The 15,798-nt window shown below is 32.4% G+C and overlaps 1 protein-coding gene across 1 annotated transcript in view; it reads right to left on the bottom strand.

The window, feature by feature from the left end:
• Nucleotides 1–11,884: 11,884 nt before the first annotated feature.
• LOC149792832 (uncharacterized) overlaps nt 11,885–15,798 on the bottom strand; it is a 114,872-nt gene continuing 110,958 nt past the window's right edge. Inside the window, exons 3-6 of the mRNA XM_089969594.1 lie at nt 15,112–15,166; nt 13,961–14,104; nt 12,702–12,953; nt 11,885–12,035 (exon numbers count right to left, since the gene is read on the bottom strand). Of these exons, the coding sequence (XP_089825720.1) occupies nt 11,995–12,035; nt 12,702–12,953; nt 13,961–14,104; nt 15,112–15,166 (492 nt within the window). The 3' untranslated portion in view covers nt 11,885–11,994. The remainder of the gene's footprint in view (nt 12,036–12,701; nt 12,954–13,960; nt 14,105–15,111; nt 15,167–15,798) is intronic.

Genomic DNA, 15,798 nt, shown 5'->3' with positions numbered 1-15,798 from the left:
ACCCCCTTACTTTCATCGGCAGGATGAAAAGTAAAAATCAGAAGACTACTAAGGTGGAGTGTGTTGTTACATAGGTTTGATATTAATGTCAGGCACATCAAGGGAAAAGATAATTTAATAGCAGACGCACATTTCCGTGCATAACAGTGTATTATTTCATGTACACTGTGTATAATTTATATGAGTTCTTTTTAACCTCAAGTATTAATAACCTGTGGTACAAATAAAGCTTTATCATATAAATCTTTCTTTTTCTGTATGGGGGAAGTGTTATGCATATTTGATTTAATTCATTTCTCATTTAATTGTTTGTAAGTTTTAAAGTCTTTTTAGTTTTCAATTTCATTATAAGTGAAAATAATGTAGTTTCGTTTTCTAGGAACTATATACCTTTTCCAGAAAATAGTTTTACCTTGACTGTTCATGTCTTGTAAACACATAAGGCTAACCTGCTTCCCGAGATTAATTCATTATTAGCAACAGTCACGCGAATAAGTTTTTTTTTAAAAAAAGTTAATTTATTTTGTTGTTGGGAATAATTAGGTTGAGATCTAGGCTGTTTTGGTTACGTGACCATTGACTTGTAAATAGCTTTTAGTGAAGTAAACCATTTTGTTCCTCGGATTGGTTTGTATCAAGGTCATAATGGGGCTACGTGATTTTTATATCTAAGCATGATCACGTGATCCTCTATTTCGCAAAAAGGCATTTCCAAAATTGTGCATTACTTAGTGTTTATAATGGTGCTTAGAGAGATATATCTTAGTCGGGTTTCTAATCACTGAGACGTAAAGATGTTTCGAACCCGCAACATCCCGTATCAGAGGCGGACGATCTAACCACTCGGCCACCGGAGCAGTCTCCAGGGTTTACATTATTGAGTGAAATGTATCTGAAATGAAGAGGGTGGTCGGGGGTATGATGGAAAAATAAAGGAAGAAAGACGTGTGGACTGCCAAAAGCATATAAACAATTTATTTAAAAAGAATATTGTACGATAGGCAGATGTAGTTTCCTATTATGGTAAAACAAATGCATCTAAACAACAACCAATATTCGAACCTCGATTTATTCAAGATATTCGTTTTGGATCATGATGCACCGCTGCTCGAAATACAGCAGTGAGTGATAAATGCCTGAGAGAGATAACACACTCGCTCCGTTACACTGTTTACGCGTAATCTGAAAACGAATGTGGACATAAAAGAACGTTTAACGATTGCTGGCATTATTGTTTATCTAACCGAATTAAATTACAAAATCCTTCGCAATGTTTGTCCCACATATCTGATATACAGCAACCCACCGAAATGCCCCCCCCCCCCCCCATTAACCCACCAACACAACACTCACACATATATAGAGAGATACAACATGGTCCATGGAGATCAACACGAAAATGTGTGCGTTGATTACGAAAATACTACTACTACTACAACTATTGCTACTACTTAATTTGATCAAAGATAAACTGGTGTTTGGCTTGTCGAAGGATGGTAATTTTGAAGATATTGCTGACCACATTTATTTACTTTTTACTTTAATTATGGATATGAAAGTATTGTTGCCACTCTATGGTCATAACCTATGTAACAGAACGAAATAAAACCATCTAGTTTAGTAAAATCCACAAAAATATGAATACATAAAAAAAATTATAGGAAACGTACGGTATTGTGAACTGAACTCCCAATTATTCCAAAATGCGCTTTTACTAGTCCAGAAGTATATAATGTTCCGAATGCATTGAAATAGACTTTCAAAGTCTTGATTTAATACAATGATATAGCACATGCCTTTGAGTGAGATCTCAATAGTCTCAAACGTTTATTTAGTTCAATTAACGCCCTTCAATGCAAAACACGACCCAAACACTCAAATACAAATAATTATTCCTGTCTGAAATTATTTAACTAGTCGTAACTATTTAGTGAAGAGGATCAAAGAAAAACACGACAAAAAGGAATAACACGACAAATCAAACTGCTATACACATTCAAGAACAAAGGGAAATGCGTCATTATTTCTATAGCTATAAAGAAAATTCCAAAACCAAACTATATCGGAGCAAATAAAACTATTAAATCAATTGTTTTGTTTTTGCACTTATGTAGTCATCGTCCACAAAATGTTGTCAGCAAGGTTAAATATAAATCACTCAGCATAGACAAATAAACTTTGGCATGCATTTTTGTATTCATCTAAAGATGAGAAGATTTTCACGCCATCAGAGAATGTTTTAATTTTCAAACATTATGGGTTTTCAGGATTTATTATGTTTGGCCTTCAAACAATGTATCTATTCATGTTATTTTAAAAGCATATACTTACTTACATCTTCAATGAGCTTTACTTTTGCAGAAAGAAAGCAAATTCAAGCATCTGAGCAGCAGAATGATCGGAACAATACAGCATAAAAGGATATACATTAAATTATTCATTTTTCCTAACAGGACCAGAAAATCATGCAGAAAGTGGATGCTAATTTGAATGAAATTGGGTAATATGCAGAAAGAAAATAAGTCGCGAGAAGTATGGCTATTGCCCATTTTATTCGATCAGATTTAACTTTATAAGCCGGGATTTGCACATTTTTCTTAAGCAGAAAAGCAACTCTGAATATTACATCAATGATAAAAGACAGCTGCCTGGTAGATTTTAATAGAAATGGGTAATATATTGAACTGAGCATAAATAAATGATTACAATCGGAAATTTGTTATTCATTTTTTTCGAATAGTTTCCTTCAAAAAATAAAAGGCTGCGCCCGGCTAAGGCAAATGTGTTGACAACTAAAAACAATTAGCCGTCAATAGAAAATGTGAACTTTAACAAAAATCATTTGATGAAACTCAATTTTGAAATGAAATTGCCTCTTATGGAGCTTTGACCATCATGTAACATTTTGTTTGTTAAACCCTGAATTATGTTCGTTTTCAGACGGTATGTTTTGGGTAATGTTAATTACCTAACTTTGTATAGAGTTTGCTTTGTCGAACAACTAATATGAAACTCAAATATTAAACAGATCTGATCTGGTTGGCAGACATTGATATGCTAAATGACATGGACTTTGATGCATTTTCAATCATTAAATCTCATTGTTTGTAATCTATACCTTTTAGTAGCTTATTTCACTAACACCTTTCAATTCTTATTTCATGTTTAGATAAGGAAAACGCTAAGAATGGAGCAAATATTGTCCAAACTCAACTATCTCCGCATTCCGAAAGACTTCCTGAGAAATAATCAATTAAACATTTAATGTTCTCGTGTAGTTTGAGAGCATGCCTTACAAGTTACAAATTGAAAATGGAGTGCAATCAGGCTCCAATGTAACCTAACGTGATTAAAATCGTTACATCATTGCATGGTTATGTTTCATTGACCTTTCCATTCATCAATCAAATTGAAGCTTAGAAGATCGATCATTTAAATCCATTTTTCACATCTGCTTCTAAACGCAACGATAACAACGTAGCTCTTCTTCAATTAGAATTTCGCACAATTAACAAATTCATAAACACTGTAATAAATTAACGGGATCTTCTAAACGTCTTTGATGAAATTCCTTAAAAACTCTTGTGCATCCGATACGTCACAATCTTGTAAAAGACAAGATCTATTTTATTCAACACATTTTACGCGTTCGTTGAGTAGCATTACCGATGCAAAATAACGATACCAAAGCAATATAAACAATTAAAAGGCAAAATAATAACACAGATTTGTCGGCAAAGTCATAAAAATGGTCATTTTGAAATATGTAGATGTCCAAATGTGCGAAAATAATTTTATTTCAAATATCAATCGGGATTTCCTCCAGACTACTTATCTGTGTACCAACTTATAGATATGTATCATGATATCTATGAATCACTCGATAGTGGAGAAGGCATGTCTACTATTTTGTGATGCATCAATGGCATTTGACCATATCTGACAGTAAGGTCTCGTCCATGAACTGAAAGCCACAGAATATAATTAAATTTGATTGTTTGGTTCACGAATTATCTGTCCGATAGAATACAAATTGATGTTGTGAAAACCATAGAATACACAATTTAGTATGCATGTTTGATCAGGCTGTTACTTTGGTTCTGGGACTATTTTTGTCTTATGTATATATGAATGATATTGTTGTTCACTTTTGCCATGCTTGCTATGCCAATAACAGTTCTTTCCTACTCATCTAGAAGCATACAAAGTAGTGAATTTATAGTCAGTATTGACTTAGAAATTCATACATGATTGGTCAAATGACTACTAAACTCTATCACATCAAGTGGCGCTTTCTTAGCAAACTTGATAACACACTCCTTCACAAACTGAAGTTCCAAATGAATCACTTGCATTTGTTGGCAATCAGAAACATTTGGGTCCTTCACTTAACAACACACTTCAACGTATTAAGACCAAGAAAGAAATTATGATTACTGTTGCTAAATATTGAACGATTCTTTAAATACAATCCGTAGACATATATGTCTTATTACGTGTTAAGTCCATAATAAAATAAGCGACTTTCGCTTGGGATGGATCTTTAAACGCATATTCGGGCATATTAGAGAGATTAGATTGAGAGAAATATAATTATAGATTTACATAGTGATCTAACCATCTCTTGATTGAATGAATGACTTGAAATGTTTAAAAATCTTTACTTATCTCTTCGATTATTAATAGGAATACGGTAAATGAAAATGTCAAATCGGAGAGCTTTTATTTTTAAAATTTAGAAAGTATATGAGCCGATGCAGCAATAGCGTTCCTTCTTATTTTGTCTGGTGTTCACAAATACTCTTTGAGTCATAGAAGTATCAGAAGCGAATGATTCGATGTTATACAGCATCAGAAAGATACTCACCTAATAGGTGTGCCCTTATAAGGCTGTGGGATATAAACGGAATGTGCATATCATTATTTTTAATTTGCATCTGCTTCATAGTTAACAGGCAAACTCTAATACTTAGCCTTAGCCATATGATTGTTTCTTCCCTCTAAACACTATTATGTTTTGCTCATCATAAATCGAAAATATAATTACGTTTTATCTTCTATCGTATATAAAGTATAAAATGCGTTTAAGCTAACGATTATTCTTTAGATTCTAAATATTTAAGGATTTTTTAAAAATTAATTTCGTTTTCTCAGATAACATACACCCCATTTAATATTTTATGTTGGTGTATTTTGTACTCAACGTTTCTTTCCGAAGTTTGGTAACCGTTATCCTCTAAATTTAAATAATTTGTTGCAGGATTAATTGCCATGTTTAATATACCACTATTTTTCTATGGGAAATGCGTATGTAATATTGCGAGAACTTGTATCGCCACTCCACTTGCTTTTTTTAGTCAAAAATTATGTTTACACGGGAAATAGCTTTTTCATCCATAAAAGTGAAGCTTTCATTGGAAACATATTATTTCTAAAGATACAGTAAATCTCCCCCACATTAAACGCAGCAATATATATGTTTATCAGACGTATTCATTAGAAGGTATCTTTATTTTAGTTAGATTACACTTTATCCTGTCCAGTAAGCATAGACAAAGATCAGATTAAATTGGATAGTGCGCGTATCATGTGCTCTGTTTGTCTCATTCCCTTTTCTTTATATCACATTCAGTTTTCTTTATATCACATTCAGTTTTCTTCATATCACATTCAGTTTTCTTTATATCACATTCAGTTTTCTTTATATCACATTCAGTTTTCTTCATATCACATTCAGTTTTCTTTATATCACATTCAGTTTTCTCATTATACAACTTTGAATGTCCTATAAATCCCCATTTTCCTTATGTCAAGAAATTTCAGAATACTATCCACTATACCAATCAGACAGCAATTTCTCATAAGATATGAGCTGCTGATGCTGATCTTGCCGTGGAAAAAAATACACTTGCACCGTGTCTGATAACTGGGGTAGGAATGTATCTAAGCTGTAATTTAACCGCCAAAACATTGAACTTGGATTTTGCTGAGTTTAGGCTGCGCCTAATAATGTATTATCCATTCAGTGACCTAAATGAGTGAAAAGCAATTGTGGCAACCAATTATAGAGCTAAATGTATTGACATCGTTTTGAAACATGCAATTTTCACCTTTTAAGCCAATATGTTGCCATAACATAATATCCTGGCTTCTTTTGTAAATCGTCAAAGCACTAAATATTCTGTTTTCGTTGACGGATGTTGTTGTCCCGGAGAGATTCGAATTACATCAGTTTATGTGAGTAATACAATTAACTGGTAATCATGCTTAGATGGCTGTCTGCTACCGAACAGCCCTATGCAAACGAAAAGTTTTTGTTATGATCAATCGTGAAAAATTCGGTTTTGAAAAAGGTTTTGAGGACAACATTATCCTGGTATAGATCCGAACTTACAATGTTTGGTTGGACACATTACCCAAAGATCCTTTCTAATACAAGAATTCACGTCTAATAAGTTGCAAAACGTTTGTACTGATCATGTTATTGCACATGCTGCACTAATTATGTACTATAAACATGTTTTTATACCTATCCTCCTTAAAACCTGAAACTTGAAATAGATCCAAACTCTATTGCACATAAAGCTTTCCTTCAATGATTGCATTTGGTAGTGAAGATTGTTTTTAATTTAAATGCAATTTATGCTTGAGTCTTTCCCGCTTAGGTTTGATAATAAATTGCACATTCGATATGCCTGTGGCATTATGGTAATGAACCGAGAATTTAGTTTAGTGAATTTTTTGTATTGTTTGGGTTTCTTTTTTATGCTTCTTTCTTTAAAGTTTCATATTGTTCATGCATTATGTGACCTAATGGATGAACGAATGGTACTTCCGGAAAACATATTAGTGTAAGCATTTGATTGCTTATATCTTTTTGTGAATAAAACGTCACACATGTAACGCACTGAAAGCTGGTCTGTGACTTGCACATCCATACCCATAACTCATATTTTGGAAGATACGTGCATCAATGTACCAATTGTTTGTTTTCTACCCTACTTTCCCTTAAGAGGTCATAATAGACACCAGACATTCCCACCATCTCTCAACGCAAGACAGTCTTTATATGGCGGCTAGTATAAATGTACGAAGCCAGGAAAGCATAGAAATGAACCACCGACAACTTGTAAATTTTTCCCGAACCTACATAGGCAAAGCACAAGACTCAAACCCATGCGGACAGGACGAAGTGGTAGCGATCAATAAAGGAGAGCACTTAAGATTACTCGGCCACCCGGAAAAACAAAGTAACTTTTATAAATAAATAAGGAATATCAACTAATTTTCTTTCGCGCGCTTATAAAATTTATATAAAAACTTTATTTACACGTAACATGAAGTTCAATTCGAATTACTTGATTACTAGGTGACTTCTGTAATTTGTGCCTGATGGCTCTAAACATCAGTATGGCCTAGTATGTTATTATTTCTTTTGCAAGTCTGTTTAGTACAATCATGAGAACAATTTGATTATTGGAATACAATTTGACTTATGTGACCAATCTCCTAAGTTTGCAACCTCTAGTTCACCTTGCTCTCTAGCATTAAGTTTAACATTTTGTACATGGTAGTTTCAGGTTGTTTTAAAAAGCGTATACATTAGTTTTCTTTTTGTTTTTAATTTTTTAAAATGGTGTTGTTTAGTTTTATAAAATACTTTGAAAATGGTATTGAATTACATGTGTTTATAGATGTGAACATGATACAGTAGTAAGCATATCATTCAATTTGTTATAAAATATGCTCTAAACTCCAATAATCAAATTGAAAGGAAATTTACTACCAAGGGTGTAACACTGCATCCAAGATTCAGACACTCGCTCAGAGTTCCAGATATAGTCTTTGCATACGTCCCAAGAAGAAGACTTACAATATCCATTTGTTTACATGAAACTTAAAATTAAAATTCAGAGGAAGACAAGGAAAAATAATAAAGGAAATTTATTGAGAAAGATAAAATATGACATGTGCAATTAGGAAAAAATAATCATTATTTTATATTTGTTACATTATTACGTGCAATAAATCGATGCTTAATATTCATATTTAATACAGAAAAAAAATATTGTCAAGTACGGTACACATAAAATAGTCTATGTGATCAAAACGTTAATAATTAAAGACAAAACCGATAAATCGACTGAGTGGAAATTCTTCGAAGAAGCATTTTATCTGTAAATCTATGGCATCAAAAACATGATCGGAAATAGTCTTTGGGTTGTTGTTTACGTCAAACTAATATAAAGTTTTTTCAACATTAAGGTGTAATTGACCAATATTGCATCATGCATATAAATATTCAGACGTGTTAGGCTAGAACTTTCCGCTAGTCTTGTATAGCATTACTAATGATGCAGCTTAGTACAATATTCGTAACCCTAGCTTTCTGTTCTGTATTAAGCTAGTACTTATTCTTACAAACACTAGTATCTTCAAATAATAAAAAAAAACATACGGAGAACGTTGGTAGGAATTCGATGAACCATTCTAAAGGAAGATCACTTCTAAAAATAATTAATATTCATATATTGTTCACATTTCAAACATAGATATCATGCATGCGAATATGTTAAACGGAAGGCAGTAGAGGTGGTTTGTCTACATAGTTAATATAAACACCATTCTAAGTTTACACGGCTATTGATCTTAAGAGGTTATCCACATTTGATACAGTTATCACATCCTAAATATTTCATGTTTTCAATTTATAGCTAAACAGAACACTCGTTGAATAAGGTGGCTAGATATAGGATACTATTTTAAAAGAATCAAACTTACTTTAGAATTACAAAGTTAACACTTTAATGATGATAACGACCCTGAAATAATAATTCATTTAGTTTTAAAACTTGCTGATGGCGGTACAATGGTCCATCAATTATAAGAAAGAACAATACTCATATGGAATGGTTCCTTTTTCAAGAGTTGCTTAGAGAGTTTCTGTAAATAGGTTCCACTTCTACTTAAACTTTTGTTGTATTTTGTCTCTTTAAATTCGTCCTTTCGAATCGAAAATGAGAAAGATGGGGAAAAACATAATTTTGCAAGTATATTGTTTCCATGATTATCTTTATAAAGTGATATGCTTGAGTAAAGAAACAGTCGTTAGTTTTCAGCCTTTATTCTAGACAAAATACTACCTTTATATTTGTATTGTCTATGTGAACATCCTTGAGTTTGAATTTTACTCACTTAAAATATTAAATTTTCCTATGGAACATTAGGATGTAGCACCACCTTTAAAGCGTGAAATAAAACGATAATTGTGACAATTGTCTCTGGTATTATGAAAATATAAAATAGTTGAAAAACGCTGTCCTGAATATTGAGTTAGATATTTCCCCAAACATGACACACTGTAACCCGGCTTTTTATGCTAGAAAGTCTTTTATACTTGTAATCAATTCACTTTATTCATGCCAATAAGTTAGGGATTATTGCATGATAAAAACACATTAATTCAATTCTGCCTTGATAATTAAGCACGTTAAACAACCACGTCTCTCACAAAGCCATTTCTTCTAACCCACCTAAATCTGATTATTGGTAAGTATAACCTCTTAAACACAATCACGTTAAGTCGCCGCTTATATATGCTTCACGCAGTTAAATGTTTTATGGAATTATGAATTTCGTACATTAGGTTTGTCGGGCAATATTACATCAAGAAGTGAAAGTCGGTCATTTTAAATTATTGTGTTGTAAATAGATACTGTACATATATCTTATATCTCAGCTTTAGACTATTTTGTACATGTATAAGTCTCCTTATATATTGCGTAATACTAATTATGCGTCTTAACGGAAACTCTTTCGTATAACTAACTCATCAACCCATACAAAAAGACCTAGGTTGGATTGTGGCTGCAGCCAAGGTGTTAAAGATAAATAGGGTACTATACAGAAAGGCTATTGCATTGCATATGATTGACAATTCCGAAAAGTTAAAACGAGATATGTGTGATTTATGTAAATGAAATTCATATATTCAATGAACGTGACAAGAGATTATGTCAGATAAAATTAGATTCCCCCCTCCCAGCCGTACAAAGGTCTTTTTGTTGCATCATAGACATCCATGACTGATGTTTCCATTCACAGCAAGTTACAGTATAAAACTGATGGTTCCATAGATGACAACTGGTGTAAAAGGAGTGACTTAAATGCCACACACATAAACACCACCTACTCCCACCCACATTTCTGCGTTACATCCGCCTCCATTTACTCAGATACACCGATATTTAATTATAAACACTTTAAAACAGCTATGTACTCAAAAAAGCATTTTAAAACCATACAAAAAGTCAATTGAAAAGTGGCATCGATGTGTGAAATGATGGCTTTGGCATGTATATGTCATAACCAAATAAGTTAAATATTTTTCTCTCATCCACGAAGTGGATGGAGCACAAATGGGTAAGTCTGCCATACAGTTATTAAGATAGTATGCCGAAACAAATATAGGTGTGAATTAAGTATACTTGCCTCAATCTGTATTAGCAAATTTTGTTTTTAAACAAAATGCAAAATCAAAACAAAGATTGTATTAAAACCTATGCACACACTTCAGTCCCTGTTATTTGTTTTGTATCTCGGCCTTAGACTAGACTTATAACTGTGGGTTGGAACCATGGATGCAAAAGTTCAAATCTAACTTTGAATATTAAAGACAAAACTCCATAAAAGTCCCGTTATATACTATTGAAACGGTTTGCTCTGTTTACCCTATATGTATGAACTGGTACTTTACATAGAGAAAAAATGTTTTATATTCAACATATGCAATGTAAGATTAAAACAATTACAGATAGTTTTATCTTGATGATAATGTTCTCAAAAAATAAACTAGATTAATTAATAAATTATCGGTCATGAAAGTAAATCATAAATTAACTTAACCGAATGTTTGCAAAATCACAATGAAACAATATGTTTATAAAATCTTAACAGCTTACATTATCTTAAGAAAAAAGTATAAATGGAATGTAATTATATCGCACAACAATATAAACACATCTATACAATGTGTTGATTCACAATGTAGACAATTGATAAGGACTTTGTACATACCTCAGTCCCAAAGTTAAATTACGTTTTATATTCTTTTTTTTGCATTTGCTTTTCTCTGTTTTGCACAATTTTACTTTTGAGGAACCAAACAAATTAACATTTGGCATGCAGTTTTGTAACGTTTTAAGCTTTATTAAATAAAATACAATTTTATATTTGCTTTTATTTCATCCATAAACACAATGTTTACCATTTAATGTTTTAGACGCATTACAATCAGGCTTGATTTCATCACGAATTACCAAGTATATATATAAACTGACGAAACACAAATATGTTGAATATTAATGAAAAATTTCTTCTTTACACAATTACATATGCTCTATTCTTTTCTCCATTGTCTTCAAAGTGTAAGACATTTATGTTTGGCCTTAGTCTTCTTTAAACATCTTCCTAAAATGGTTGACGAATACACTCGTGTGCAAAAGATTTTGTACCCTTCGAAAGTCATCATTTGGTTGGTCCGGTTTTACGTCGCCTTCTCTCTCTCTCAGGGTGTCGAACGGTGAAAATATGTTTATTCGTATGTCCTGAAAAATACAGCACTTTAAATGTTGCAATTCTGTGATGGACTGAGCTTCCTTTGGATTCTTCAAAACTAAACGTGTCTGTTTAAAGTTCAAACGATCAACAAAGAATACAAGAGAGCCAAAACATGTACACTCGTGTACTATAAAAATGTTTTAAAAATATGCGGTCATATGGCACAAATGTCCATAAATGTCTGGAATTCAAGTTTCCGCAAATTAATGAGTTGATATTTTTTTGACCTTTACTGCCTACAGTCATATTCATTCGTCCACTGGTGTTCTTTGGGGGTAGACAGTTAGGAAGCGAGATTCATTATCTCAAAAACAAACATATATGAGGCATCCGGAGACACGTGGAAACATATCTCCCTGGAATGTTAATATAACTTCAGCTCGATAAGTCAAAGTTTTGCAAGGCTTGTATCAAATCTGAAAAGACATAATAAATCAAATTATGTGTACGATCAACACTTTCTAGTATCATTTCTGCAGGTGCAGTGCATCATTCGTTGAAAGAGAATGTCTATTTTGGAACAATTGACTCTACAAATGAACGCTTGAGAATATTTGACCTGAGAAAACATTTAAGATATTAGCGAAAGAGCTTCCAGTATTTCCTTCGTCAAAACATTCTATGTTAATTAGAGGAGATACATTTTAATGACAGTACAAACACAACATTTACATATTGTCTCATTGTGGTTAGAGTTATCACATAAATATATAATTTATAGATTAAAATGATTTTGGTACCATATTCTGTCTGTCAACGAGGATATACCTTCACATTTCAAAGCAAATACCAGAACATTCCTAATTTATTGCGATCCTAAAACTTTGAAAAATAACTAAATGAATATATCGAAGAGTTTTAACTGAATTAAAGGCAAGATTCAATGCTATAAAACTATTCCATTTTAGACTACTTCCCTCCATGGAATATTACAATAAAAATGTACGTGTGTTGCACAAATAACAATGTCTGACGAAACAAAGACTGCAAAAATGACTACTTTCAAAACGTTTGCTTTGCACTGAAAGCACTAATATACTGGAATTTACTGTAGTTTATTCACCTAAGAATATTGCAGATACCTTTGCATTCTATAAAAGCAACACCATCTTTCTTCATAAACCCTAGAAATTCTTCAACCTCTTCATCCGTCATTTTTTCACCCATGTTAGTCATAAAGTATTTGAACTTTTTCACAGACATTTTGCCTGTTTCACATTGTCCTAGCATTTGGAATGCCTCTGATATGTCTTCCTCCTCTTTGGATCCATTGTATATACCCCCTCTCTGTGCCACATACCTTTCTACCTCCGAGAAAGACATAGATCCTCTGGCTGAAAAGAGACCACATAAATATAAGCTAGACTCCATCATTATACATGAAAAGTGGCAACCTTTGACATAGACACATCCTTAACAGATGGAATTTAGGAGAAGACAATTTCAAAATTAAGAACAATTTAAAAGGCTATTGATTATAACATTTTTTTAGAATGTACATTTGACAATAGTTACATCAACTTTGATTAAATGATTGTGGTTTATTGCGAGGCAATTTCATTTTGGCCCTTCGTAGAAAGCATATTCGTATTTATATGTATCAAAAATTAATTTATAAAGAAACAGACTGTTGGTGGTTTCTCTAAAACAAATTCTCCTATTATGAATATGCTGTTTTAATTTTATGTAAATGTGATGAGACATTGCACGTCTATATTAAAGGACTCAACTCAAGTTTGATAATTACTGATTGCTAGAGAGAAACAATTTCGAGTATCATAGAATCGCTTTGAAGTTTTATTTCTAAAGAAAGGACCTAAACCACATGTCGTTTATTTTGACGTAGAAAGTAAGAAGTAAATCGAACATAGTGGAATCTCTCATATTAGAAACGACCTCTGCATGCCAGATGATAAATGACTAATCTTGAAAATTGTCGATAATTATATTTCAATCATGTTTGATTCTTTTATCATTCATTTAAAACTTGGAATTAAGTGTTTCTTAAATATACCGGTAATACAAATTGATGACTTGAATAAATCACAAATTTATATATTTTTCAATCAATCCTATTTCTAATTCGTCTGTTATTGTCCGTATTTGTTTCTAATTACAATACGTTTGCAAAATCAATCCTAATAGTCATTATACGCCGTTAATGCGTGCATAATGGTAATGATACTAAGCATTTAATATCACTAATAGTTGGACTCTTTCTTGGACAGTCATTTTAGTCGTATCTGTTTCAGTCAAAGAACAAATTGAATCATCTGCACGAATCGACAAAGATTCTCACGAGGTCTCAAAAACCTTTGAAATGCTGCCCGAGTTGTCTTACCACTTATATCCAATTCGTGTCTAGCTTCTTCTAATTCTCTTTCAGAGGGGTTCCATCCGAGACAGCGTAGTAACGAACCCAGATTCCGGGCAGGCATTTTTCCTTTTCCGGATTTTTCGAACATTTGGAATGCTTTTTTTAATTCTGAAATATGAAGATTATTATTATTATTATTATTATTATTATTATTATTATTAGTTGTAGCAGTAGTATTAGTGGCGAATATAGTGACAGTAGTGGTATATGCAATACTACTAACAATAATATAAATAATAGCTTCTTACACATTCTCCGGTTATGGTGGTTCAGAAGAATTGCTTGTGTTTGTTTCACTTATGAAGACATAAAATAGCGTGATAAAATAGTTGTCTCTTTAGCATTTAAAGCATTTCATTTTGATCTTAGACGAATCAATTTTGGAATGGCCTAAAGACCTCTATAGAAAATGACTTTATTGATAAAAAGTAAATGCAGCAAAAAATAGTTATTTGATCATATTCTACTGAAGCGTTCCTGGAAATATTCGTCGGTAAATTTCTTATAAACTCACTTAGAAATGATGGAATTACAAGTCTTTTACCTTATGAACGGTATTTGTATAGATCTATTGATAATAGAAACTTATGAGGATCTTGTCCTGTATTGGAAGTATTGGAAGTTCGGAAGTGGGAACGTACCTATGACCACTTAAGAACCGTCGCAGTGACAAGGTTAGAATCAGCGTTGCGAATTAAGTGGGACAAATTGTTATCAACATTTAATATAGGAATTATATATGGTCTCCCACTAGAACTCAGATTGCATTAATAATCTCTACGATCCCAGTATTCAAATGATTCAGATACCTTAAAGCAGTGTGTGCTCTCTCAACGTACGTTTAAAGTGAAAGGCAAAGTTAAATAACATTAATGGGTGTACATAAAAATGGATGAAGGTCTCATGACAGACTTTCTCAGACATGAATATAATTGCTACAATTATTTTGCAATGCAAATGCGCAAGAACATAGCCGCATTTGTGTATTCATGATAGACTGGTTATTTTATCATCAGTGTTGATATCTTGGAATATACTGAAAGACCGCCTTTCAAAGATTACGGCATTTAGGCGATCGCATTAGCGTTTATTATAAAGTGGTTGAATCTCCTTACCTCCTCTCTGCTCGTCCGTTAATTCGCCATCTTCAAAACTGAATGAACTGGATGGCTGGAAATAATGCAAAAATACTGTTAAATCTTTCTGATAAATATGTGATGAATCCATATTAGATTTTCATGATTGTAAAGTATAAAAAAATACACTCCCCAACCCATAATTTAACATGTTAGATGATATTATGCATGCAGTAATAATCAAATCACGATTAAAAGCGCAAGAATTGAAAGTGTTTGTATAGTTGCATTTAAAAGGATTCTACAAAAGCAGCGGGGTAGTAACCCTAGACCTAAACCGTCAATTTTCTATTAAACCATGTCCGTAATATTGTTATTAACCTTTATAAGTCTTTCGAACAGTTCTAAGACTTTTATTAAGGAAGTGGTGTTGACAATTACGAGAGACAATGGATTCATTTAGTTTTGGCTGACGTATTTAACCTATGTCATCTATAATTAAAACTATTATAAAAACAAACTGCTAAAGCAAATACTTAAACCCGCTTAGTCGGGGAATGCTAGTAAGAAACACTGTTGGATAATTTACATTTGTTGATACATATAAAATTGATCAAGGAGTACCAATCTGATCTGGAGCAATGCAACTGACTGGTAATAGACCATTCATATATATATATATATATATATATATATATATATATATATATATATATATATATATAT

Source organism: Sinohyriopsis cumingii, chromosome 9 (assembly GCF_028554795.1).
Source record: "Sinohyriopsis cumingii isolate HCF-2022 chromosome 9, ASM2855479v2, whole genome shotgun sequence".
NCBI lineage: Eukaryota > Metazoa > Mollusca > Bivalvia > Unionida > Unionidae > Sinohyriopsis > Sinohyriopsis cumingii.
This window is presented reverse-complemented; position numbering and strand designations above follow the sequence as displayed.